Here is a 26,921-nt window from a genome sequence, read left to right as displayed (position 1 = left end):
CAGCTTCTCCAGCCAGGTTCTCCAGCCAGGTTCTCCAGCCAGGTTCTAGCCAGGTTCTTTTGCCATGTTCTGTCTAGGTTCTCCAGTGAAGTTCTGTAGCCAGGTTCTGTCCAGGATCTTTTGCCATGTTCTCTGGCTAGGTTCTGGTTAGGATCTGATGAGGATCTGATGAGGACCTGATGTTTATTGTCTTGTTACATCCATATTTATACCAGCCAATTTTAATCCTGTCAATTCTATTACAAAGGTTAGGGCGTTTCTTATCTCCATTCCAGGGAGTAAAGATTATGTAGCTTAACTACCCACCTGGCACTTAATTAAGGGGTTGTATCCCCTCCCTAACCTCAGGGAAAAATCCCCACCTGGGGAAACAACCTTTCTCAGAGAGGTGACCTTGGTTAAAACACATGGCGCTTAAAGGGAGCAAACATATTAAGAACAGTATGCTATATATTCCAGGTCCATTGAAACATATGCTGTGCAGATGTTTCTTTCCTGCAGCGACTGTGTCAAGCAGCGAGGATGGACCGGCTCCCGGCAAGAAATGCCTCCAGAGTGAATAACAGCCCATCTCCTTGTTGTGTGTGAGGGGGTTTGATGCAGTGGCTTTAGCCTTTATGATTCTAGTCTTTGCACATGCTTACGTGCCTCACCACCCACCTGGCCCCTGGGGGGCCTGGCCAGCCTCCACCCTATACTGACCTTCTTACCAACCCCACTGCCCTTGACTATGCTGGGATGCTGGTTCCAGGAATTCTCATATCTGGCTTGTCCAGGACCTTCCTTGGTTCTTCTCACCTCCCAGAGGGCTGGTTCTTGTTCTCTCTGGGGCTCTTCCCAGGCAAGTTCCACCCTTGGCCCAGCCCTTTGTGGATGACCTCAGCCATTCTCATCCGTGCAGCTACGCATCCCTTCCCATGACTGACTTGTCTGAAGCCCCAGCCCGAGACTCTGATCCTTCACTTCCGGGTGCCAGCGTCCGACACGCCCTCCCCTGCGGACTCCCCAGCACTACCCCCGGGCATCTTCCTCCCAAAGCAGCCCTGCCGGGATTCTCCTCTGTGGGCCTGTGCACCACCCTTGTCCAGATCACATGAGCTCTGATGAATGGTCCCTCACACCCAGCAGCTTGGAGGAAGGAACCAGGAGAGCATAGTGTCATGAAGCTGAGGCGGGAGGGAGGGAATGGTGACAGATGCCCCTGAGGTCAGGTCAGAGAGGGCCCGAATGGTCAGACAGCCTGTCAGCAAGGAGACTTTTGGCCAGAGAGCTCAGTGGAGTGGGTGGGAAGGTAGCGGAGCCGCAATGCAGGGGAGTGAGGGAGAGACAGAGAGTGAGTGTGGCCGGCAGGGAGAATGCTAAGTGGGACCCCAGAGACCCAGATCATAGCAGAGATTTGGCCTGAAAGAGGAGAGGCAAGTTGGAGGCGTCGATTTAAAAAGGAAGGATTTTCTTTCTTCTTTTAATGACAGAAGAAATGTGAGCTTATTCAAATTCTGGTGAGAAGGGGAAGGAGCCAGGAGAGAGGGAGAGGGTCAGAGAGAGGAACAGGGAGATAGAGCAAAGAGACCTAAGAGGGTAACAGAGACAGGAGGGTGGCTCCCCCGTGGACAGATGCAGCCCAGCCAAGCGGAGGGGCCCCTCACCTATTGGAACAAGAGTAATGAGGGAATGAGTTGGATGCCGGAGAGTTTGTAGGTTTAGTGGCAAGGAGTTAGGGAGTTCCCACCTGATGCTTTCTATGTTCTCTTTGAAGGAGGAGGCATGACCTCGGGAGGCAGTAAGTGTTGGAAGAGAGACTTGAGGAGGGAGCAGAAGTTTGGGAAAGAGGGCTATGGTGGTGTGAGCATGTCGAGGCTGGCGATGGTGAAGCGTGGTGGTAGCTGTGTGTTCGCCTCAGGCATGTTCGTAGCCTGGTACAGGTATAAGAAGGGGGGCATTTGATTCATGCAGGATTGAGGGGGTGCTGGGCAAATGATGAAAAGGATGGGTCCAAACTAAATAGGAAAGGAGGTGAAGAAAAGGGAGGAGGAGGTCTTCAGAAATGATGAATTCAAGGAACTAAGGGGTCAAGATGCTGAGAGGGGTGCCAAAGAGACCCAGAGGATGGCAAGATGCTCAGTGCCCGGGGCAGGTGGCATTTGGCAGGGACAGTGAGGGGAGGGGCCTGTGGCCAGAGGGTGTGGCTGTGGAAGCAGGGAGATCCTCATAAGGATGAAGAAGGACTAGGATGGTATCTTCAGAGCCGAGCCAGGTCCTAAGGGCAGGAAGAGGGAGAAATGTGCTGTGATGAGGCAGGACATATTGAAGAATTTGTGCACCATTGAACCACCGCAGGGGGCAGTGGGAAGGTTTGGGAGGGCGGCCACGGTGTGAGGTTGGGTTGAGGGAAAGGACACATAAAGCAGCACATGGAGAAGGCAGAGCAGTGGGAGGAGTCTGGCATTTGGCGTGTGAGACTCGGTGGGCTTAGCCGATCCCAGCCTGGCCGGGAGTGGTAGCCCAGCTCTCCAGCTGGTACCCAGGCTCTCCTGGAGCCAACTGTGTCCTGGATGGAGGACAGTGCAGAGCACGTGCGCCTCAGGGGATGTGGAGAGAGTGGTGGTACCGCTGACAGCCTCCTTAATCTTGCTCTCGTCTCATGGGGCATTTCTCTTCCTGCTGTCAGATTTGTTTTGAAAACAAATGTGGGTCAGTGGCCTGTCAACAGCCTCTTGTGCAGATCTTTATGCCAAGCGTGGTCCTCAGCCCTGCCTGCCGGGAGCATCGCCGGGGAGTTTCGGTCCATATGATTGCTGGGTCCCCAGACTAACGGCCTCAGAACCTGTGGAGGAGAGGCCTTTGGCGTCTGTGAAGTTAACTTTCTTAAAGGCTCCACTGGCCACTCTAACGGGTGTGGAACCTCAGCATGGGCCTCTGCCTCCCTGTCATGTCGTCCGTCCATCAGCAGCGCATGGGCATCCCCTGGGAGCGGGATAGAAAGGCGGAACCTCGGGCCTCACCCCTGACCAGCTCCTGAGTCAGAGCCTGCACTGTAATGAGCGCTCTTTCCCCGGGTGGGACCTGCGCCTGTAAACAGGGCTGATGCCGGGGGGCCCACCTCTGAAGATCCTGGCTTTACTGGTCTGGGCCTGGGAATCGGGATTTTTAAAGGCTGCCCAGGTATTTCTCATGTTTAGCCAAGTTCAAGATCCCTGCCTTAGAGCATCCAGCAAAGTCAGGAAAGGTACCCGGGGTGCTTTTATTCACCTGGTGGATCAACCCCGTCTGTGTTTAATGGTTTCTGACCTTTTCTTTAACTTACCAACGAACTCCATGTGCTTCTCATTGGGGGCAACACTGCCCGTCTTAAACTTGTGTCCGGAACATCATTTCTCCTCATTTTCAAAGACGCTACTGGGAGGCATGGTAACTGATAAGACAATATATACCGCACAACCCATAAGGCTTGTTGCATAAGGACTGGTTCATTTATTAAAGGAAAAAAGGTGTTGGCCATAGAACCATCATTACTGAGTGCCGATCAACTCCTTATAAAATTGAGAAGCACAATATTCCTGATTAGTTATTTCTGTCGTCCTTTCTAAGACCCTGTGTGAAAATGATCCTTAAAGCACTCTACAGCGTTCTTTAAGCCAACTGATTGCACCGTCAAATGGCGGTAATTGGTTTGCTGAAGTGTTAGGTTACTGCTATTGTGTGGATTAAGATATGGCAAGTGTTACTTTAGGCCTGTCTCCAAAATGTAATTCCTGCTTAAAAGTGAGTTTTTCAAAGAACAAGCTTTGACACGGGTCTTAGGAAACCATTGTGCTGTGTAAGTCTTGAAGGGAAACATTTATATAAAGCACCTCACTCAGACCACACGTGACTCCCACATTTGAATATCAAATCGCCCCTTTTCACGTAGGTGGCTTACCTCTCAGGGAGAATAGAATGTTATCATAATTGAAGACTTCCCCCAACTTTTCCTTTCTCACTTCAGAGTCAGACATATGAATGTATGAATCACTCTCCACCACTGGTGACTGAAATTTGGTTTAGGAATTATTAACACTGCATTGGTGCCAAGATAAAAAGTACTGCTTTTCAAGCTTTTATTTAAAAAAAATATACCAATGGTCTTTTCAGGTTTCAGACAACATCGATTTCGCCTCCATTAGACTTGACAGAAGTCTACAAGAAAGTCATTTTTTAAATTCAATAATGAACTATTCAGTGGATTCATTATGGTTTGAGTTCCACAAGATCATTTTTTTTAAAGAAGCCAAATGAAAACCATCAAGAATTGAAAAAAAAAAAATCTCCGTGTTCTCTGAGTGGCCCAGCCCTGGAACAGCCCCTTCTCCCCTGCCCTGGGGCCTCAGACACCTGTCTTTAACACTTCCCTTTCTAGTAGCTCCAGGTGACGTGTATTCTAGATTCCACCCAAGGGCAGATGAAAGGGCTTCCTAAGCATCAGGAGGCCCTTCGCTGAAGTCAGCAGGAGGGAGGAGGGGCAGAGGGAGGGGGCCTCTCCTAACTGTGCTGGAGTCGGTCTGTGACAGCGAAGGGAGGAAGTCTTGTCACAGAAGAGAGAATCCTGCTCCTCCCTCACCTGGCACTGGTCACTGTGGCATTGTCCTGAGGGCCATACAGAGGGAGGCTGAATTCGCAATTTAGTTGGAACTTAAAATGTCACAGAAAAATTCAATTATTACATTTGTGCAGACGGATGGTTGAGACCGGATTCACGTCTTGTGCGCTATGACCTGTACACTCATAGGTCAGTGATGAATTGTAAAATGTCACGAAATCGGGTCAATTGAATTCCCGGGACTCTGCTTGGACACACAGTGTCCACTACAGCACATGAATGATGAGAATGGCAAGAAGGGAGAATTGGACTTTATCATTGTGGTCATATGTACACTGACTGGCAAGCACGGGAATGTTTGCTTCACTGCTGAAGCATGAGGTCTCTGGTATTTAAAATGGAAATCCACATAATCGCGTGCTGATGAAATCACCTCAGATGACCCCACACGGACAGTAAGAAGTTGCTGCCAGGCAAACTTCGCCATGTTTCCCGCCCTTGGAGTTAACTTCTCGTGTCTTAAAATCATCCTTTCTACCAGGCACTCGTGGTTTCCTGAAACTATAGCTTTAGAAGGATCAGTCACTCATTGATTGACCAACTAACTTTTTTGGGGGGATTAACACAAGGACTCCCCTGAAGCCCCAAATCCTGTGTTAGTGAGCACTGATCAACCTTATACGATGCAAATACAACCAAATCGTTTGCCTGCTTGAAATACTGAGCGGCTTCCCACCATCCACAAAACCACGTCCGAACTCTGACCCTGAAAAATCCCTCCTCTACCTGTGTTCTGACCGTAACTCCATTACTGCTTCACCTTTAGCCTAGACCTCCACGCCTTCGCACATACTGTTCCTCCAGCGGGAACTGTTCCGTCTGGAAACGGCTGTGTATCTTTCCAGCGTCACCTTCAGTTTCATCTTCTCAGTTCTCGCGTGGTTCCCTCTGTTCGCCTCTCTGCTCACAGCGACATTGGGTGATAACTCCTGCCTCCTTCCGGACGGAGCTCCTGGAATGCTGGGCCCGTGGGTGGCTCTTCCTCTTTGTCGTCATCCCACTCGGAGCAGTGCCTGGTACACCTGGTGGCCACTCCCCAGAGAGTTAACAAGTGAATGAGTGTCCCCCCAACCCCCACCCCCACCCCCGCCAAGTGTCTAAGTTAGTAACCAGGGAAGAGCTTGTCAATGGGAAAGCCTGACCTCTCTCTGAGCCAGGCTAGGGGCCTGTGCTTCCTTTCCAACTCCAAGGGATGTTAGCTCTGTGCCTGTACGTATGTCTGCAGCGTGGCCTGGCGTGATGGTCAGTATTAACCTGGAGGCCTAAGTGTGATGTATAAGTCACAGGTAAATTCTCCTAAAATTCTGAAGTCCATTTTGCAGTTTAGGGTATAGTTTCTAACACCAAATGCTACTCTCCAAGAAAACCTTCTCTTATGGATGTGAATGCATCATTTGCAAATATTAAGTTTAAAGAAAGGGCACAGGAGAAACCAAGATGGTGGCATAGGTAAACACGGGAGTTTGCTGCCTCGAACAACCACTTCAAAAATACAACTAAAAGACGGAATGGACATCATCCAGAACCACAGGAAAGCTGGCTGAGTGGAAGTTCTACAACTAGGAGGAAAGAGAAAAGCATACCGAGGCTTAGAGGAGGCACAGTGATGAAGTAAAATATTAAGGTTTGGAGTGCATGCGGAGAGGGCTGGAGACTGAGGGCGCGGTTGTCTTTTTCAATCGGGAGGGAGTCTCAGGCTCTGAGCTCCAGTTCTGGGCGAGTCTCTAAGGACCCACACTCATACGGGAGAAGTGGGACTGTCTGGCATCGCTCAGAACCCTAGGGCAGCTTTCTCTCCATGGTCCTTGCAGCGACTACTGGGACAATGAGAAGCAGAGCCTCTGAGGGCAAGACTGAGAGCAGCCATAATTGCTAACCCCGCCCTGTGATCCCGTGGGACCCGCCCTGCCCAAGCCCTGCAGGGAGGCTTTTGCTGGATAGCCTCAGGCAAAGGCTAGATTAGCACCTCCCTAGAGATCCAGGAGCTAGGAAGCCCAGAGGTCAGAGTGGGACCATCCAGCTTGCAGCTCCGTGGAACCATAAAAGACACACTCAGGGGGCAGACTCAGTGAGCACCAAAGCCCCATCGAAGCAAGTCTAGCCCCAGAGGGGTGTCTCCAGCACAGAAGTTCTCCCACCGCAGACACAGCTGATTCTCACAGCCAATTGGCCTGGAGGTCAATTCCTCACAGTGATAACTACAACAATCAAGGCTTAACCACAGCAAGACTGTGCATAAAGCCCACAAGGGGGTGCACCAAGAGTGTCTACCTCAGGTGATTGGGACACTTAGCACAGAAAGGCACTCTATCAACACAGCGAAGCATAAAAAAATGCCAAGACAAAGAAACAGGACACAAACGACAGAATTGGAGGAAAGCAAACTGTTGGATATAGAGTTCAAAACCACACTTTTAAGGTCTTTAAAGAACTGTTTAGAAGCCGCCGATAAATTTAATAAGGCCCTCGAAAAGACTGGTGAGACTGCCGATAAATGTAGTGAGATCCTCGAAAAGACTGGTAAGACCGCCGATAAATGTAATGAGATCCTCAAGAAATCTAATGAGACCCTCGATGTTGTGATAAAGGACCAACTAGAAATTAAGCATACACTGACTGAAATAAAGAATATTATACAGACTCCCAACAGCAAACCAGAGGGTCGCAAGGATCAAGTCAAAGATTTGAAATACGAAGAAGCCAAAAACACCCAACCGGAAAAGCAAAATGAAAAAAGAATCCGAAAATATGAAGATAGTGTAAGGAGCCTCTGGGACAGCTTCAAGCGTACCAACATCCGAATTATAGGAGTGCCAGAAGATGAGAGAGAGCAAGATATTGAAAACCTATTTGAAGAAATAATGACAGAAAACTTCCCCTACCTGGTGAAAGGAATAGACTTCCAAGTCCAGGAAGCGCAGAGAACCCCAAACAAACGGAATCCAAAGAAGACCACACCAAGACACATCATAATTAAAATTCCAAGAGCAAAAGGCAAAGAGAGAATCCTAAAAGCAGCAAGAGAAAGAAAATCAGTTACCTACAAGGGAGTACCCATATGACTGTCAGCTGATTTCTCAACAGAAACTTTGCAGGCCAGAAGGGAATGGCAAGAAATATTCAAAGTGATGAATACCAAGAACCTACAACCACGACTACTTTATCCAGCAAAGCTATCATTCAGAAGTGAAGGCCAGATAAAGAGCTTCACAGATAAGAAAAAGCTAAAGGAGTTCATCACCACCAAACCAGTATTATATGAAATGCTGAAAGGTATCCTGTAAGAAGAGGAAGAAGAAGAAAAAGGTAAAGATATAAATTATGAACAACAAATACACATCTATCAATAAGTGAATCTAAAAATCAAGTGAATAAATAATCAGATGAACTGGTGATTGTAATAGAATCAGGGACATAGAAAGGGAATGGACTGACTATTCTTGCGGGGGCGGGGGGGGGGAAGAAAAGGGTGTGGGGGTGAGTGAAGAGATTAGACAACAATCGTGCACCTATGGATGAGGACAGTGGGTGGGGAGGGAGGGCAGAGGGTGGGGTTGGAACTAGGTGGATGGAAGTTATGGTGGGAAAAAAGAGTAACTAATGTAATAATCTGAACAATAAAGATTTAATAAAAAAAAAAAAGAAAGGGCACAAAGTGCAGAGCCATGTATTTTCTTAAAATAACTGCATTCTGCATATTAAAGCATGCAGCTTTCCTCTCCAGTGTGATTGCTTTGTTTGATCAAATTGAAAGTTGGGTTTTCTATTTTGGCCTTATGAAGAAATGAAATGGTTCCATTATAGCAAATAGAAGCTCGATAATGGCTTGATTCAAGTTTTAATTGGAATGCTGGTCTCAGAATATTTTAGCATTCCAGTCCTATTCCTAGATATTGCATCTTCACGTAGAGGCTATGAGCTGGGACCGGGTTAGCATCCTCATAGGACTTGAGTTGCTGGAATCTCAGGAGAATGTCAAACCTAGACTCTTGTCTGAGGCAGAGAGGAAGCTGTTCTGCTGTGAGCTCACGGGAAACATTGAGCTCACAGCAGGTCCCCATAGAAACAAAACACTAAGAAAAATATCCCCGGAGGTTTGATCTCAACTCCTCTTGGACAGGCAGCCTTTGGAGACTGATAAGCAAATAGCAATTAGCTCTGCTCCCTTTGTTCCTGAAGTGGGCTGCGTGTGTGCCGTCAAAATCCTTTTTCTTTTTCTTCAGGCTTCCTGACAGCCATGCGGCAAGAAGTGACCCGCGCCCACAAAGGCTGGGCCCTGGACTCGGTGACCATCCACAATGAAGTTCTGAGGCAGACCAAGGAGGAGATCGTGGCACCCCCTGCGGTAGGCGCCCCGGGCAACGACAGCTGGAGCTGGGGCACAAGTTCAAGTTCTGCCTAAAGTTGACCTGTGTGCACCTCAGTCCAGTCTGCTGGCTTTGCAGCCAGGGTTTCCTTGTTTGCAACCAGAACAAGCCCTGGGAACTCATTTCTTTATAATTACAGGTCACACTGTGTTTGGGAGGAAGGGGTGTCCAGCTACTGCTGTGGCTGCTTGGGGAATGGGCGAGTGTCAGGGCCCTGGTAGAGACTAACAGGACCGGCAGGCCTGGGTGCTGGGCCAGTTCCACCTGCAGGACCCCGGGTGGGGCACAGGGAAGGGCTCGGGGTGAGCAGACTCCCTTGGGAGCCACTGTTCGTGTTATTGGAGAAATGCATGGATGGTCTTTCTCTGTTGCTGGTGGGAGTGGGGTTCTTGGGGTGCCACTGGAATAAGCATTTCTGGAGGCCCCCGCGGGAGGATGGGATGTGGTAGAAAGCTCTATTTGCATGGAATTACATCCTTGGGTTTCCAAAGTCCCATTTCCCTGAATCTGGTCCTGGAACATGTGCAATTGAGGATTCAGCAGAGCTAGAAGCCAGCATCCAAAGTTTCCTTTCCATGGTGGAATCGGGTCCGGTATAGGCTGGTTGTAGCCCATTAGTCCACTGTGGTCCACATGGCCATGTGGGCGAATGCAGGAGCGCGAGAGTCCCGCAGGCCAGCATCACGAACCAAGAGGCAAGAGCCAAACTCCTCTGTTTAGGACCTTAAGTATCTCAGCTATTCCCACGCTTGCAGTGGCCACACCTATTCTGGCCAATGAACTGTTCCCAGGTGTGATTGACAGGCTAGTACCTTCCCTGTGCCACCCAGACTTTACTGGGCACGTGTCTCTTCCTCCTCTGTCCAGGCCGGTGGCTCCCTGGGGAGTGTTAAACCGCAGCTTCCCGGCAAAGCTGCACAGATGACTGTGATATTTGGCCTGCCCTCTGCTTCTTTCCTGTTCATCAATGACTGGGTTCATTTCCAAAGGCATCTTACCTGGACACTTACCTGCTTTCTCAACTCGGACACGTTCTTTACCTTTGTGAGCCTCAGCTTCTCCAACTGTAAAATGAGGAGGCTACCCCAACCTCAGGAAGGTGGTTGTGAGAGTTTAGTGGGATCATTTAGGCGTGGTGCCCGACCCCACATAGACACTCAGTACATCTTCGTCTCCTTTTCTCTCTCCCCGACTTTCACTCCCTCAGCTGTCCAGTGAGGGCAAGGACCACGAGACTCCCCGGGCCTGGCCCCTCTGCCCCTTTGTAACAAGGACCTCCTTCCCTCTGGCTTCCAGGAGTGTGGTCTTTCCTCCTGCCTGAGGTCTCACCAGAGCGCCTTTAGTCTCTGTATGTCCAGCAGCAACAGGCTTGTCTTGTCACGGGCCTCAGAGCTCTCTCAGCTTCTTCCCATTATGCGATGCAAAGTCAGGTCCACGTTGTTAGGTGTCTGGTCAGCAGCACCCCGTTTCCGGGTACCCAGATCTGCATGAGTTTCCTAGGGCTGTGGTCATGAAGTACCACAAACGGGGAGTGAGGGGACTTAAAACAATAGAAATTTATTCTCTCGCAGCCCAGGGGGCCAGGAGCCTGAAGCCAAGGGGCTGGCAGGGCTGCTTTCCTGTGAAGGCTGTGAAGGAGAATCCTCACCTCCTCCCCCCGCCTCTCCTACTAGCTTCGGGGGGTTCCACCATCCTTGGCTTCCTTGACCTGTGGCTGCATCACTCGACACCCCGCCTCCAATGTCAGTGGCCTTCTCCCTGTGTGCATCTCTGTGTTCCTCTCCTCTTCTTGGGAGAACACCAGCCAGAAGGAACTTGCCTCTTTCCAATCTGTACGACCTTAACTAGTTACATCTGCAAAGAACCTATTTCCGAATAGTCACGTTCTCAGGGTCTGGGTGGACATGGATTTTGGGGTGACACTGTTCAACCCACTGCACCTTCTAACTACGGCTTTGTAAGGTTCTGAGATGGACAGCAGCCTTGAAGGATGCAGTTTCCTGTTGGATGGTACCTAAGTGGCTGTTGTTCACGCAGCAACCATCATCCAGCAGCTAATGATGTTCTGATCCCATGGGCTTGCCCCTGGGTTTACTGTCAAACCAAGCACCTCAGTTTTAGATTCAATAAAGGCGGCCCCCGTCCTGTTAGAAAACACTCTGCAATAATCTTGCTGGCTTTTATTATCATTACTAGAGGCCCAGTGCACAAAATTCATGCATGGGGGAGTCCCCTCAGCCCAGCCTGCACCCTCTAAAATCCGGGACCCTTCGGGGGATGTCCGACTGCCAGTTTAGGACCGATCCCCGGCAGTTGGACATCCCTCTCACAATCCTGGACCACTGGCTCCTAATCGCTCACCTGCCTGCCTGCCTGGTCACCCCTAACTGCCTCCCCGCCACCTGATCGCCCCTCACTGCCTCTGCATGCCGGCCTGATCACCCCTAACTGCCCCCCCTTGCTGGCCTGGTCACCTCTAACTGCCCCCCCCCACCAACCTGGTCACCTCTTACTGCCCCCCCTGCTGGCCTGGTCACCCCTAACTGCCCCCTCCCCCTGCTGGCCTGGTTGCCCCTCACAGCCCCTCCACCAGCGTGGTCGCACCACACAGCCTGCTGTTCAATTGTTTGGTCATCCCTCACTAACCTCCCTACCAGCCTGGTCATAGGCAGCCATCTTGTGAGGGCGTGAGGGTTAATTTGCATATTACATCTTTATTATATAGGATACTTACTCCCCCTGTCTGATCCTCGCTGGAGATGGAAAAAGGGTCACCATCTTCCACATATTAGTATATACACTTTATAAGCTGATGTGATCATTGGAGTCTCCTGTGATTCCCTTTAGCCTCTCTTGGCTTATCTTGCTGGATATGTGTTCTGTGGCTCCCTTAGCCTACAAGGTCAAGTTCAGCTTGATGTCCAGACTCTCCTCGCTCGGGTGCTGACTTATTGTATCACCCCTGGACCCGCTGCTGAATCAAATGCGGCAGCTGCCCACCCACCCAGCCTCCCTGCAGCATTGCTCCTGCCCGGGACACCCAGCCTCTCTCCTCCATCTTCCCATGTGCAGCCCCCCTTCAAGGAAACATTCCCCACAAAGACCCTGAGCACTCGGCCCACAGTGCCTTTCACTGCACTGGGCCTCGCACTGTGCACTAGGCAGCCCTCTCACACGTGTGCCGGTGTTGGTGTTAAACTCTGTGTATGTCTTGTCTCCTTATTCAATGGTGGAACCTCAAGGGCAGGTCCTACTGTGTGAAAGAGAGACTCGAGGTGATGGCCAGCCAGTGCTGAACCAACCGTGCCCGCCCTTCCCCTCACACCCAGTCTCACCCACCTCCCAGCCTGGGCAGAGAGGGAGGTCTGACCCTTCTGCTGCAGGGCCTGGTGGCACAGACCTCACTTCCTCCTGGGCCTGAGATGACGGTGGAGCCATCGGTTGGCATGGCTGGTGCAGGTGGAGGTCCCACATGGTGCCTGGCTCCAAGTCCTGTTCCCTGCTCCCACCCTTCGCTACACCAGTTCAGACCCGGCCTCTGGGACACTTGGACGGGCCTCTGGTTCACTCAGACCTGGTCTCTGGGGGACTCAGACCCTGTCTCTGGGACACTCAGACCCGGTCTCTGGGGGACTCAGACGGGGCCCGGATGGGGCCTCTGGGAGACTGTTAGGCCCCAGCAAAGCCTGGCTAAGTTTGTTGTCACTGGCAGGCCACCCGACGCCCAACCCACGCCCAACCCACCGAGAGCAGGAACATTCCTGCAGGGCTTGTGGCCTCGAGGTTGGCTGCAGGGGAATGGGCTCCTGCCTCATTATGTGGTGTGCCCAGCGGGCTCTCTTCTTTGGGGAGCTCCTGAAGATTGGGGTGTATCCTCTTTCCAAATGGACAGCCTTCGCTACAGTAACGGGTGCCCACTCACAGCACCTGATTTCTATACTCCCCATTGCCCTCTGCTTGGCTCCTCCAGGAAGGAGTGTATATCTATGGGCTGTACATGGACGGCGCGTCCTGGGACAGACGCAACGGGAAGCTCACGGAGTCCACGCCCAAGGTGCTCTTCATGCAGCTGCCCGTGCTGCACATCTTCGCCATCAACTCCACGGCGCCCAAGGACCCCAAGCTGTACGTGTGCCCCATCTACAAGAAGCCCCAGCGCACCGACCTCACCTTCATCACCGTGGTGTACTTGCGGACCGTGCTGTCCCCAGATCACTGGATCCTCAGGGGAGTGGCCCTCTTGTGTGACGTCAAGTAAGTTCATTCCCACTCGCTGAGATCACAGGAGCCTCGTCGACGGCCGCTGCCACCGAGAGTCAGAACTGTGTCTTCTCCCCCTGGTCACAGCTTGGTTATCTTTCTAAATTAAAAAGTCGATATTCTCTAACCGCTTATGTGTGTGTTTTCCCCATACCCATATTCCAAAGGATAATTCTAAAGTAATGCTTTTTATTTCAGGCAACCATATTCCATCATCATTACTTTTTAGATGAATTCCTATCTTCATGTTAGAATACTCTGGAAGGTTTGGATTTTAAAAATCTAAAAATATTCATTTGTTGCATCCTAAAAGGAGTCTAGTAAATGCAAACTTTTCTTTCTAATAAATTCCACTTTCCCTTCAATAAAATCTACCCATGTCCATGATTTTTGTTGGAGCTTGGCCTTCTGTCGGTGTCTGTGAAATGGGAACGGGGTGGGGGGGCGGATCAGTCAGCACCCCTAGGGTCCCAGCTGGGTGCTGTCTGTAAGCGCTTTGGAGCCCAGAGAACTCTGTCCTTCGCTCACCCCTCCTGCCCAGCTCTGCAGAGATAACGCAGCGCACATTTCTAGGCAGCAAACGGAGAAGGAAAAACAAACTCCATCAAGTGAAATTACGTTACATGCTTAATGCCTTGAAGACCAAAGTCTTTACAAAGAGAAGCTATTTCTTACTCTGTAGCTAGTCTGAAACTCGGTTTGAACCTTTATTTCCTGCTAAAGGAAGTTGTCAATTTAGCAAAACAAATGGGGCCCTATATTGAATTCTCAGGCAGCCTCAGGAAAGTGAAGTGTCTCTCCCGGTCCTCCCCCCAGAACCCTCGCTCCTGGTCCTCCCCCCAGAACCCTCTCTCCTGGTCCTCCCCCCAGAATCCTCTCTCCTGGTCCTCCCCCCAGAACCCTCGCTCCTGGTCCTCCCACCAGAACCCTCTCCCTGGTCCTCCCACCAGAACCCTCTCCCTGGTCCTCCCCCCAGAACCCTCTCCCTGGTCCTCCCACCAGAACCCTCTCCCTGGTCCTCCCCCCAGAACCCTCTCCCTGGTCCTCCCACCAGAACCCTCTCCTGGTCCTCCCCCCAGAACCCTCTCTCCTGGTCCTCCCCCCAGAACCCTCTCTCTTGGTCCTCTCCCACCAGAACCCTCTCCTGGTCCTCCCCCCAGAATCCTCTCTCCTGGTCCTCCCCCCAGAACCCTCGCTCCTGGTCCTCCCACCAGAACCCTCTCCCTGGTCCTCCCACCAGAACCCTCTTGCCTGCCCGCAGCCAAGTTCACAAACCTCATTCCCTCATCTGTTCTGAAGGCGGGAAGCGTTGCCCTGATCAGAGATGCAATGACGAACAAAACAAGACTGCAGCGCAGCAGCCCAGGTGAAGTGTCCAGGGAAGCCCCAACGGGAATTCTACCATCGTCTAGGCCCAGGGCACTTTCAAGCAGTAGGAAATACAGTATGAAATGCACACCGTAGGGATGGCTCTGGTGCACTTTTGATGTTGATTCAACGTCAGAGCCATAGAACTTTCCGGGCTGTGAGGAGCCCCCTGGCCCAGGTGTTGGGGTGTTTCTGTGGCCAGCAGGCACACCGAGGGAGATGGGCCTCTCCGGAAAGATTGTCCTCCTGAACAGAGGCTGGAATTCGGCTAACATGACTGGAGGCAAACTACATGACCTAACCCCCCAGATGTCACGGTAAGTTTTCAGGGAATAAGATTTAGGGTCAATGTTCTCTAGTAACTTGAATATCTTATGGAAAATTGGGAAAGAGATGGAAAATGTGTGAGTCTATATCAGGCTGTTTAGAGCCATGGGCCATTTCCTGGGAACTTTTTCACTGTTGCTGATTACTTTGCTCTGTGTCAACACCGAGGAGAGAGATGGGCGCAAAGGCCACCTGGGGTGAGTACCTGGCATCCAAGATGAGCCTCAAAATGGTCTTCGTTATGGCGGGCACTTCTCAGCCATCCCCAGTTTTGCAGAAATGGGCTGGGGTCCATTCCACTTTCTCTCCCTAGCCCATTGAATGGTTTCCTTAGACATTTTGAGCCATTGAACTTCCATAAACCCATTACCATTTTCTCCGCAAAAATTGTTGCTTTTCACTAATTACATAATTTGCCACACTTGGGAGGGAGACCTGGTGAGCATAACAGAGCAAAGAATTGGGACAAGGTGGTTAAGCCAATGAAGCGGGGAGAGACAGTCATATTTTCCCTCCTTGGAATCAATCCACATATTCTCATTTTGGTCTCTGCAAAATGAACAATGAGACTTAAAATGTTATTTTCGTTTGAACTCTGCATAAAAATAAGACCAGCAGAGAAGTGTCTAAAGATACATCTTCCAAAAGGCATTGGTCTTGTGGTGATGTGGCGTGAGCGAGCCCCACTCTGCTGTCAAGACCTGTGCTGTGGGTGGGCCTGGGGGCCATGGGTGGACAAGAGTGGTTAAAGAAAGTCAGGGACGAGGGATGAACTTGAAGAACGGTAACATTTCGCTCAGCTGGCATGGCTCGGTGGTTGAGCATCGACTTATGAAGCAGAAGGTCACAGTTCGATTCCTGGTCAGGGCACATGCCTGGGTTTCGGGCTCAATCCCCAGTAGGGGGCGTGCAGGAGGCAGCTGGTCAATGATTCTCTCTCATCACTGATGTTTCTATCTCCCTGTCCCTCTCCCTTCTTCTCTGAAATCAATAAAAATATATTTTTTAAAAAAGAAGAATGGTAACATTTCAGTAGATGGCATCAAGTGGGTACCGAGACAGTAGATGGATATGTTGTTAGAAGAGAACAGCATGAGGAAGAGAATGGCATAATGATGGGAAACTGCATGGAACACCCAGAGGAGGCCAGGCCATGTGGTCCCCTTCTTAAGAGCCTTCAGTGAGTTTCCATCCCGAAGCCTCTATGAGTAGCCGAAGTCAAAGTTCCTCCCATGCACCCTGCATGGCTTCTGCTGTAGGACTACTTGGTGTTCCATGAACATCTCACGTTGCTCCCTTATCAAGGGAGACTTTCCCATATAGAACAACTGACCTCTCACACACGGCTGGAGGCAACGTAAGACGTCACAGCTGTTTTGGAAAGCAGGTGGGCAGTTTCTTCAAGTGAAATATCCAGGTAGCATATGACCCAGGCATTTCACTCCTAGACTTTTACCCAAGGGAAATAAAGGCAGATGTCCATACAAAGACTTACATATGAATATTCATAGAAACTTTATTTGTAACAGCCAGCAATTGGAAGCAACCCAAATGCCCACCATGGATAAATGGATAAACTATGGAACAGCCATTCTGTAGACTCAGCAACAAAAGCAAAGTACCGATACACACTGTAACATGCTCATCTCAAAATAACTATGCTGAGGAAAGGAGATAAAAAGAAAGGGCATGTGTATGTTTCCATCTATATATAGAAAAACCTAAGCAACCATTACGACGGGTCCACCAAACGACCAGTCGACCAGTTGCTTTGATGACGCACTGACCGCCAGGGGGTAGACACTCAATGCAGGAGCTGCCCCCTGGTGGTCAGTGTGCTCCCACAGCCAACCTCCTGTGGTCCCTTCCCCCTGCCGGCTGGTCCCAATCGGCCCTGATCGCTGGCCAGGCCGAAGAACCCCACCCATGCACGAATTTGTGCACCAGGCCTCTAGTTTATACATAACATTCTATTAAATGCAAGCTAACCTACAGAGGCAGAGCAGACCAGCAGTTGCCTGGGCTGGGAGGGGCCGGGTGTGGCATAGGAAAAGAATTGCAAAAGGGCAGGAGGACACTGGAGGTGATAGACGTGTTCATTCTCTTGGTTGTGGTGAAGGTTTCACAAGTGTCAAAATGTGCCGTTTTCTGTACTTCAATTATACCTCAATAAGGCTGCAAAGAAAGTCCTCTCGGTGCCACACAATTCTTTCTCCGCCCTCTGTGAGGACTCCCCCAGGTAGGGTTTATTGCTCCCGCTGCATTTTGGTTGCAACCGAATGTAACCATTTCAATCCTAGGAATCAATAACATATATCTGTCTCCTCACTCGATACCAAGCTTCTTGAAAGCCGAGTCTGGCCTTTGGCACACCAGTAAGTGGTGATTGAATGGAACAGTGAACGTACCCCGGTTTGAGTGGTAAATGTAAGCCAGTGGGGGGGGGGGGGGGGGGGGAAGGGCTGTCAGGTGGGCCATGTTGGGAGGGTCTAGAACACGGGGGAGGGGGGGGGATGGGCTGGGGAGGAGCAGGGTTCGTGGATGGCTCAGGGCAGCTGCAGGAGTGGGAGTGAGAGGCCAGTGAGGAGGCTGTTGCTCTGGACCAAACAAGAGGGAACGAGCCTGGAACTAGAGAGAAGACAATTCGCTTGGAAGTAAAGTAAGTCATTTGAAAGACTTCATGGAGGTAAAATTTGGGAATTCAGAAATCAAGCAGGAAGGGTTGAAAGATAAAGCAGTTTATAGCCTGGAAAGTCTGGTCAGATGTTTCTTCTGTCATTACATTTGGGAAAAGAGCCATTTTCTTGGCCATGTGCTTATACATAACTGCCAGCTCCCTGAAGAAAGACTCAAGCATCTGTGTGTTTGCCTTTGCTCATGATGAAGTCTGTGGGTTAATAATACGGGGTTACCAAATGCCAGGCATTGGTCTATGCAACGGACCTGAATTAGCCTGTGTGACCCTTATGCTAACCCTATCATGTCCGGTCATTTCCATCCCATAAATGAGGAAACGGAGGCACAGGAAAGAGAAGTAACTCTTCCAAGGTGTCACAGCCAGTGAGTGACAGCTGGGATTCGCACCCAGGCTGAGTGACTCCGGTCCGTGCTCTGATGACCTTCGCAGGGCCGCCTAGATTTTATTTGTAAAGCCAGAGGCTATTGCATAAACCTCTCCAATTCACAATCGTGCACAGAAAATAGTGCATCTATCCTTCCCCGACTAGCTGGTTTGAACAGCTGTGATCATCTGGGTGGAAAAGATAACGTGCATAAAAGAGAGACTGCCAGGCAGGTATCAGCATTTGCATGTGTGCAAACAAACACGCATTTAAAATTCAGGAACTTTTAAGGGAATGAGTAGGTTCACTTTGCATGCTCTTCCCGGGCTCTTCCTGGCTTTCTTGACCCTTCAAGACCAGCAGGTACATTGTGGATTGGCAGCAGCTGGAGAAATTAGCTCTAGAAGCCCAGGGTCTAGTCCTGGGACACAGAACCCCTGCTGGGTGGCCTCCTTGTCCACGTGCAAAAGAAAAAAAAAAGTAACTGAGATGTTATTTAAAAAAAAAACAATTCGACAAAGGATAAATGAGAGCCAAGAGTGAAAAAACAATTCACTAACCTAAGTAAAAAAACACAATTAGGGAACGATGGAGATCCTTTCCATTTAAAAAGCCAAAGAGCCGCTCACAATTAAAGTAACTCGACAACTTACTCCTAGGTGTCTAATGGAATCTTCAGTGATTTTTGTAGGGTTTAAACCTGACCCTGCTTTAGATATAAAAAGATGTCACATGACAATACTCTGGGAAGAGTTAGGACATACAGTCCTACCTTGGAGATGTTGGGGGTATGGTTCCAGACCACTGCAATAAAGTGAATCACACAATTTTTTTGGTTTCCTTGTGCATGTAAAAGTTATATTTATACTGTAGTCTAAGTGTAAATGGCAACATGTCTAAAAATGCACATACCTTAATGTGAAAATGCTTTATTGCTAAAACATGCTAACCATCATCTGAGCCCTCAGTGAGTTGTAATCTTTTTGGCGGTGGAGGGTCGTTCTTACCTTCAATTTGTCAAACACGCAATATCTTCGCAGCCCAATAAAGCTAAGTGCAATAAAATGAGGTATGGCTGTAGAGCATAAAGCCAGAAACACGCCTGGTATTGATGGATAATGATTCCGCCCACCGCTACCCAGGGCTGGACAGACATTGGCGTGTGAGCCTTTTCTATAGTTGATATAAATTGTCTATCCCTTCAAAACACTACAAATGTTGCCCTGCTCCCTGTCTTAGGTCAGGTTCTCTGGACATCTACCTACTTGGCTGGAGTTGTGTGTGCAGAGCCCTCAGGACACCACCCGTGGGGGAGGGAAGGAGGCAGGACTGGGCGGAGGGAGAAGCTGGGTGCGATGCAGTCACCGCAAAGGCCTCAGCCACTGCCCTCCCCAGCTGGGGAGCGAGCATGGCCCTGAAGGAGGTCCCACGTGGGGCCCATGGCAGTGGACACTCTTAGTAGCCGGGGAGGAGTGGGCAGCACGTCCGTGGCCATGCCTTTCTCCCTCCGCACGTTCCCTGGTCCCCTCTCACCCTCTTTCTCCGCCTCCTTTGATCTGGAAACAAATCATGAACACGCTTTCCCTTGCTGCCTCTCTATGGTCTCCTCCTCGGATTTCCACGGGCTCAGCCAGGTACTTCTCATCTCTGCATGTCCCCGAAATGAGGAGTTTCTGGGGCCCCTGAAGTGGTGGGGGACCGAGGGAGGTGATCCCCGGCTGAGCGGAGTAACAGGACAGATTGGGAAAACACCCCCAAACACAAAAACAGCTGAGCTCTGAAAGCATCCGTTCTTAATTGCTCTTTTTCTCAGAGCCGTAAGAAGTTCTGAAGGACAGAACTGTATTTTGCCTTAGAAAATGTCTTTGTACCTTGAGCACATGGAAGAAAATTTGTCAGTTCCCTTGCTTCCCTCTCCCAGCATCTGGCTCTGACTGCAAAGCGGCGGCATAATCTTTGAACACTCCACCCTTGATTGCCATGCTCTGAGGTGAACATAAGTACTTGGGAGTAACGCTCAACAAATGACAATGCTCTTCGTCTGACACCCCTGCCTTAGAGGCTGTGGGTTAGCAGCTTGCGCTCACCTGCCCCATCTCCCGGGAGCCAGGGAGGAGGGGCCGCAGTGGCTTCTACCCTCCAGGGCCTGCGAGGTCACCTCCGTGGGGGGGGGGGGGGGGGGGGGGGGACGGTGGCAGGGTGACAGTGGTTGCTTTACAGACAGTTTGAGCTGCACAGGTGTCCCCGGGGAGGAGCAAAAGTCCTCTCCCTTCACACAGGGCTGGTGGCAGTGCCCCTGCCTCTCCTTCCTCCAAAGCTGGTTGACCCAAAGCCCTCCTCTCTGTCTCCGGGAGCAGGTACTCTGTGCTGGAGCTCTGCTCTCCTGGCTCCCTCGCAGCTCCCTCAACATGGGTTATGCATGGGGTGGGGGTCTTTCCCAGTCTCCCCCTGACAGGTTCAGGGGTATTTCTGTCGCTGGAGCCTCCTCAGACATGTGATTGGGGATTTCACCCTGTGACTGAGGGCGGAAGGACCCCATCTGTCGTGTGTGGTTTCCCCGTATCCCTTCCTGATAATGCAAACCCTTCCCCTTTATTGCTCCTCTTCTGCTGTCCCCCAGAGGACACCGGTGCCCATCTCAACAAGAATCTGAGTGAGAGGCTGCCGGACAAATAGAAAACCTCTCTCTCCCTTTCTCCCTCCTTCCCTCCCTCTCTCTTTGTCTCTCTCTCTTTCTCTCCCCCTCTCTGTCTCTCTCTTTCCCTCCTTCTGCCTCCCTCCCTCCCCAGAGCAGAGAACCAACTGCCTGGCATTAGCAAGGCCACGTCAGAAGCTTTGTCTTTTATGTGTCATCTCCTCTCCTGGGGAAAGTAGTCACTTTTAGTTTTTTTCCATGTTTACGGAATTTTTCTGGAGAGCAGATTTGCTCTTTCTGCCTGGTCTGCTTTCTCCGGAAGCCCCAGCCAGTCCTCAGTGGCTGGCAGTCAGTGCGGTGTCCCCTAGCAGGTCCCGGGGCCCTGGCCGTGGGACCCTGGGCTGTGGGACAGGTGGCCCAGGGGGTGAGCAGATGAGCCCTGCCTTTGCCTCTCATGCCCACCTGCCCTCCCAGGGGCAGATCCCGCAGGAGGAAGGTCCCGCTCACACTTTGCTTGTGCACAGGACTCGCTCCGGAGCCGCGCCAGGGGTGGCAGGTGGCCACTGGGAATGGGCAGCACCCCGGGCCGAGGGGACCATGGCCGGCACCAGCCTGGGATGTTTCTCCACACTCTTCCTCCCATCCCAGAAGAGGGCACGGTGGGAAGGGGCCAGGGTGCTGCCGTCCGCCGTCCTGCAGTCCCAGAAAACCTGGGAGCCAGCCTCCCATGCTCCGTGTCCCCAAAACCTGTATGAGCAGGTTTCCTCTCGTGTGAAGCAGGCTGGGCCCGCTCAGAGCTGTCGACGAGCGCTGCCTTCACCGCCAGCACCTCTGCGGGGAGCTGCAGCGTGGCTGACAGGCGTGCGGACACCTGCCCATGCCACGCGGGAGGGACCCGCGGCTCCCCACTCCTTCCCGTCCCGGGCCGTGCGTGCTGCATCCCCACGCCGATTTATGTATTAATTTGTCACTCGGTGCCTAATATTTAGCGCTGCGATAAAAACAAATAAGCCAATCCTGTGAGAAATTGATTTCCCTTCCACATCTGTTCACATAAACATAAATCTAAAGTTTCTTTATTTTAAAAGCCTCCAATGCAAATATAATCTAAAATTGCTAGGCTTTGAAGTTGAGCTTCTCTGTCGAGATGATTATGGACCCGTTCCCTGGAGCTCGGCCACACGCACCTTCTGCCTCCGGACCCCGTCACATTGATTACCTCTTGAGGTCCTTTCCAACTCGCTGCTACGCGAGGTGAAGGGGTGGGATGCCAGAGGAGCCCTGCCCTCAGCATGTGCCGTCGGAGGGCACCCCCCGAACACAGTGGGGAGCAGGGCGGTCACTGCATTAAGATGCCCTGGGCACAGGGGCTCAGAAGAGGGAGCTGGCTTTTCTGAGGGAGGATGGCGCCAGACCCTTGGAGGAAGTCGAATTTAGGCTGAGCAGGAGGTGGTGGTGGGGGGGGGGGGGGGGATTTGGCCAAAGGAAAATGGGAAGAAGAGCATGCTAGGAGGAGGGCACAGCCAGAGCAAGGCCAGACATGGACGGCAGCCCAGTTTAAACCACAGCACTCTGCGTTGGCCGCGGGGGACTGTGGGGAGAGATGGGAGGGAAGCCAGCCGCGTGGGGAGTCAAGAGTGATGTGGGTGGGGCCGGGGTGCTTCCTTATGTCTAAGTGGCTCTTTGTAGTTTCCAAAGTGTGTGCACAACATAATCTTATTTGACCTTCACCACAAGCCTGTGAGCAGGCCAAGGCAGAGGTTAACAGGCAGACGAGGAAGTCGAGACCGGAGAGCTGAGCCCGTCTGCTTTAGGGGACGAAGGAACACAGAGGAAGACCCAGGGTAGGCGCCCAGGCCTCCCCCTGCGCAGGTGGGAGCAGGGAGCCCATACCAGCGCTGGCTCCTCGGCACCTGTCCGGAGGTTTTGTTGGTTGGTTTGCTTTCAGGTTGAATTCACTGAGTTTCCTTTTCTTTTTTAAAAAAACATAATTTTTATTGATTTCAAAGAGGAAGGGAGAGGGAGAGAGAGAGAGAAACATCGATGATGAGGGAATCATTGATCAGCTGCCTTCTGCATACCCTATACTGGGGAGTGAGCCCACAACCTGGGCAAGAGCCCTGACTTGGAATCAAACCCTGACCTCCAGGGTCATAGGCCGATGCTCAATCATTGAGCCACACCGGCTGGACTCACCAAATTTTCTTGTGCAAAAGCACCATAACGTGGCCACCCCTGGATACTCTGGTGGAGGGCAGTGAATTCCTGGTGGGAGACTCGGGCAACATCTCTTTCCAGAGTTCTGGCCCTTGGACATGACCCTGAAGTGGCCTCGGCAAAGCCGGCAAAGCGGGCCCCGGCCTGTGGTCCGCAGGGGCCCCCTGGGCCAGGGGCCGAGACAACGCCGGGGCAGCACAGTGGCCACGTGCGGAGCCGGTCCTCCCGGGGTCCCGCTGCGCCAGGAGATGGAGAGCATGGCCAGGGTGAAGGCCACCAAGCGGCAGTGCTACCTCCTCGGGCCACATGACACCCACACTGACATGAACGCTGTCATCCCCATTGGCTGCCATCGCCTTGAACCTGGCCCGCTGGCCAGCCTAGGTCTGCATTTGCACGAGCATGATCTTCACAGCCTGGTCTGTGAGGGGCACCCCCAGAAGGAAGGCAGTGAGCTCCAACTCCCCAATGCACAGAGAAAGGAGACTGACCTTCAGGGGTTCAATCATCGTGTCCTGGACCCGGCAGCCTAGCTTGATGACAAGGACGCCTCCTTGTCCTCAGTTTACTGCCGTGAATTTCAAGGTCTGAGCCCTGGAGCTGACCTCCACCGAGAGCCCAGCCTGCGGGTGCCGCCAAAGCCCCACGGCCTCTCATTCCTGGACGCCTGGGCCTCCCGGCCTCCCACAGACCCCGGGTCATCCTCGTTCCTCGTGGAGAGGTGTTTGTCCACTTTCCTATGGAAAACGGCCGCGCTTGGAATTAATCCTGTCCGCACACACCCGTGGAGCTCCCCTGAGAGCACCGGGGCAGCTGGGGACTGGACTTCTGAGCCATTAGGTGCTTTGCAGCTTCATCAGCTTGTTTGCCAACCCGTTTGGCAAATGAGCCAGAAACCGGAGCGTGGCCGAGTGCGTTAGGAACCAGGGCCTTCGGGAGGGGAGGAACTGGTCGTGACCTGGCCTTGGGAGGGGAAAGCATGCGATGGATCGGGTGATCAGGGAAATGTCACCTGCCGGGCAGAACACAGCCACAGAGGGGACTCCCATTCCCCTAAGGCCCACACGTCAGACAGGACCGAGAAATGAACGGCCAGAGATGGCGCGGGAATTTCTGGGCCGTGAGCCTGGGGAGGTGGAGGAGGCATCTGCAGGGTCCGTGCTGATGGCTGCGGCCGCTTCAGCCCGGCTCCTGGTGGGACCTGTGAGGCCTGGGGGCCGGGATGGCCGCCGAGCCCACACTCAGACCACCCAGGCGATGGTGCAGGTTAATGGGCAGGGGCGGCCTAGCACTTTCTCACTGTCTGTTTGGTGTTGGTTTCCTATGATTCAGGAGAAGGGAGTGGGTGGGCTCTCACATTCCCTTTATGCAGAGCTGAGGGGGTGACCTGGTCCCGTCTGAGAGTGTCCGAGTGTCAAGCTCCCGGAGGAGGGTCAGGCTGCTGCTGGTCCCGCCCGCCCTGCCTGCTGGTTGCTCCTTGCCCTGGGGAACCCTGAGGAGGCTCTGCAGTGACCTTGACGCAGCCCTGGCGGTGGCCCACACCCCCGGCCCCAGGGCCCATAGGCTTCTCTGCCAACCGGTTCCTCCCAGGCCGGGAAGCCTGTGGCGGGCTGGGCTGAGATGCTGACGCTGTGAGAGGGGAGCAGCTGGGACAGGACGAGGCCGCCTGCCGTGGGCGGTTAGCTGCCGGTCTGATGACCCCTCTCATTTTAGACCCGGGCTGGTGTTGGTTTCAAATCTCATTTTGGTCACAGCGGATCTGTGAAAGTGCGCGGTGAGAAGCCAGCGTGACGCGTCCTTCTCATCAGATGTCCAGGCGCGTGAGGGTTGGCATGGTTCCTCTTCTCCTGCAGCCTGTAACTCTGCGAAGGGACGATGTGGGCTCTGCCGTAACCACTCCCTCCCCGGCCCCCTCCTCTCCAGAGGAGAAGGCTGCCGGGGGTGGGGGGGGTGGGGGGTGGGGGGGGGGGGACCATAGGGGAAGCCATGTGGCTAAGAAGGAAGGGTCTGCTCTCCAGGCCCAGGAGCCATGTCCCACAGACCCCGAGCCCCTTCCTACACCGTCAGAGGAAAGGGGACCAGGGGAGGGGACCACGGGAGGAGATGGGCCCAGAGAAGCGGCCCCATTCACCTCATGGCAGCTACAAAGAGGGGACCATCAGAAGCCTCTCCTTGGAAAGACTAGCCCGTGCCCCGACAGACACAGGGGCGCCTGCCAGCTGTGTTTGTGAGGGGAGCTACCTGCAGCGACAAACAGCTCCCAAATCTCGGCAGCTCAACACAATGAAGCCCAACGCAGGTTACAGGAACCTGCGCTGAGCGGTCACTCAGGACCCAGGCTCCTCTGTCCTGTGGTTCTACAGTCCCTGGGGGCCGTGGAGGTGTCCACGGGGGCCTTGGGGGGCCTTCCGTGTCCAGCTGGAAGATGGGGGCGGGGGGGAGAGGGTGTGGAGGACTGTGTGGGAGGCTTCCTGGGCCAAGCTTGGGAACATCTATCAATTTCCTGCACGTTTCATGGGTCACTAAGCGTCAAGGGAGCCTGGGAGATGTGGTCTGGGTGTGTCAGGGGTTGAGTTGTATCTTTCACTTTTCTTACAAAATATTTTAAAAATTGATTTGAGAAAGGAAGGGAGAGGGAGAGAGAGAGAGAAACATCAGTGATGAGAGAGAATCATTGATTGGCTGCCTCCTGCACGCCCCCTACTAGGGATCGAGCCAGCAACTTGGGCATGTGCCCTGAGTGAGAATCAAACCATGACCTCCTGATTCATAGGTCAACGCTCAACCATTGAGCCGGGCCCAGGAAGATATCTTGACGTCCAAACTCTCAGTCACTTAGAATGCGGCCTTGTTTGGAAACAGGGTCTCTATAGAGGTCATTGAGTTCAAATGAGGTCATTAGGGTGGGCCCTAATCCCAAATGACCGGCACCCTAATCCCAAAGGGGGAGCAGGACACAGAGGGACATGCAGAGGGCAGACATGTGAAGTCAGAGGTCAGTTAGTGAGGAGTCAGAGGGCAGCCATGAGCCCAGGACCCCCTGAGGCCAGACCACTCACGCCTCGCAAGGAGCCAGCCTGCTGACACTTTGATTTCTGGCTTCTGGCTCCCAGAGCTGAGACAATACTAATACATGTCCCCGTTTGTCACCTCGCTTGAGGTACTTCGTCACAGCAGCCCCAGGAAACCAGCCACAGCAGCTGTGTGCCAGCCTCTGGGAGCGTGCGGCCAGCTCAGCCACGCAGTCTTCCTGTCGAAAGGAAGAGAGGAGGCGGCTCAGGCCCCTCCTGGTGCCTCCCTGGTTCCTCGCTCTGCAGCCCCTCTCCCCCTCCTCCCTCCGGCCCTGGGCGTTCTCTCACCTTCTCCCCACGTGGAGAAGGGAAAGGGACTTTGCTCTTCTCACCTTCAAGTTTTTCTCTTCGTTGGTCCAGAGGGTCGAACCCTGCCAACTCCTCGCTCACTGAGCTCAAGCATATCCCGGACTCTGCGGGACTCCGTTTCCCTCCCTGTGACGTGGAAGGAGGTGCGAGGCATGAAAGGGATGCGTGACACTTTGGAAATACGGCGGCTGCATTCACCCGAGACAGCAGTAATCAGTGTAGCTCGAGGCTGTAAATCCTCCCCAGCCGGCTGCCCAGAGCTGGACCGGACCCAGCACCTGGGAAATTCAGCTGGACATTGGGGGGCACAGCGATGGTGGCACCACACAGGCAAGGGCCTCTTTGGTCCAGCCGGCCTCCTCCCGCCCCCAGCGCTGGGCTGGGCTGTAGCCACCTGGATGGGAAGAATGCACTGAGCCAGCCCCTGCCCCTGCCCCTGCCCCTGCCCCTGCCCCTGCTGAGACCTTGGGCAGCTGGTGCAACCCCAGCTGGGGAGACCGAGGGCCGGGATGACAGTGGTGTGGGTGCTGCCATTTACTGAAGGCTGCTGTGTGCCAGGCTCTGGAGGTTACATCTAGGCCAGGGGTGGGCAAACTTTTTGACTCTAGGGCCACAATGGGTTCTTAAACTGGACCGGAGGGCCGGAACAAAAGCGTGGATGGAGTGTTT

General features: G+C 52.6%; 1 protein-coding gene across 1 annotated transcript in view; it reads left to right on the top strand.

The window, feature by feature from the left end:
• The window catches only part of DNAH8 (dynein axonemal heavy chain 8), a 274,964-nt gene extending 261,508 nt beyond the window's left edge, over nucleotides 1–13,456 (top strand). Inside the window, exons 88-89 of the mRNA XM_070418643.1 lie at nucleotides 8,860–8,981; nucleotides 12,974–13,456. Coding sequence (XP_070274744.1) covers nucleotides 8,860–8,981; nucleotides 12,974–13,261 — 410 coding nt within the window. The 3' untranslated portion in view covers nucleotides 13,262–13,456. The remainder of the gene's footprint in view (nucleotides 1–8,859; nucleotides 8,982–12,973) is intronic.
• Nucleotides 13,457–26,921: the final 13,465 nt, after the last annotated feature.

This window comes from Myotis yumanensis, unplaced genomic scaffold (assembly GCF_028538775.1).
Source record: "Myotis yumanensis isolate MYYU_CA2020_CCGP unplaced genomic scaffold, mMyoYum1.0.hap1 SCAF_6, whole genome shotgun sequence".
Taxonomy (NCBI): Eukaryota; Metazoa; Chordata; class Mammalia; order Chiroptera; family Vespertilionidae; genus Myotis; species Myotis yumanensis.
Note: the sequence above shows the minus strand (reverse complement) of the source record. Positions and strands in the feature narration are given on the sequence as shown.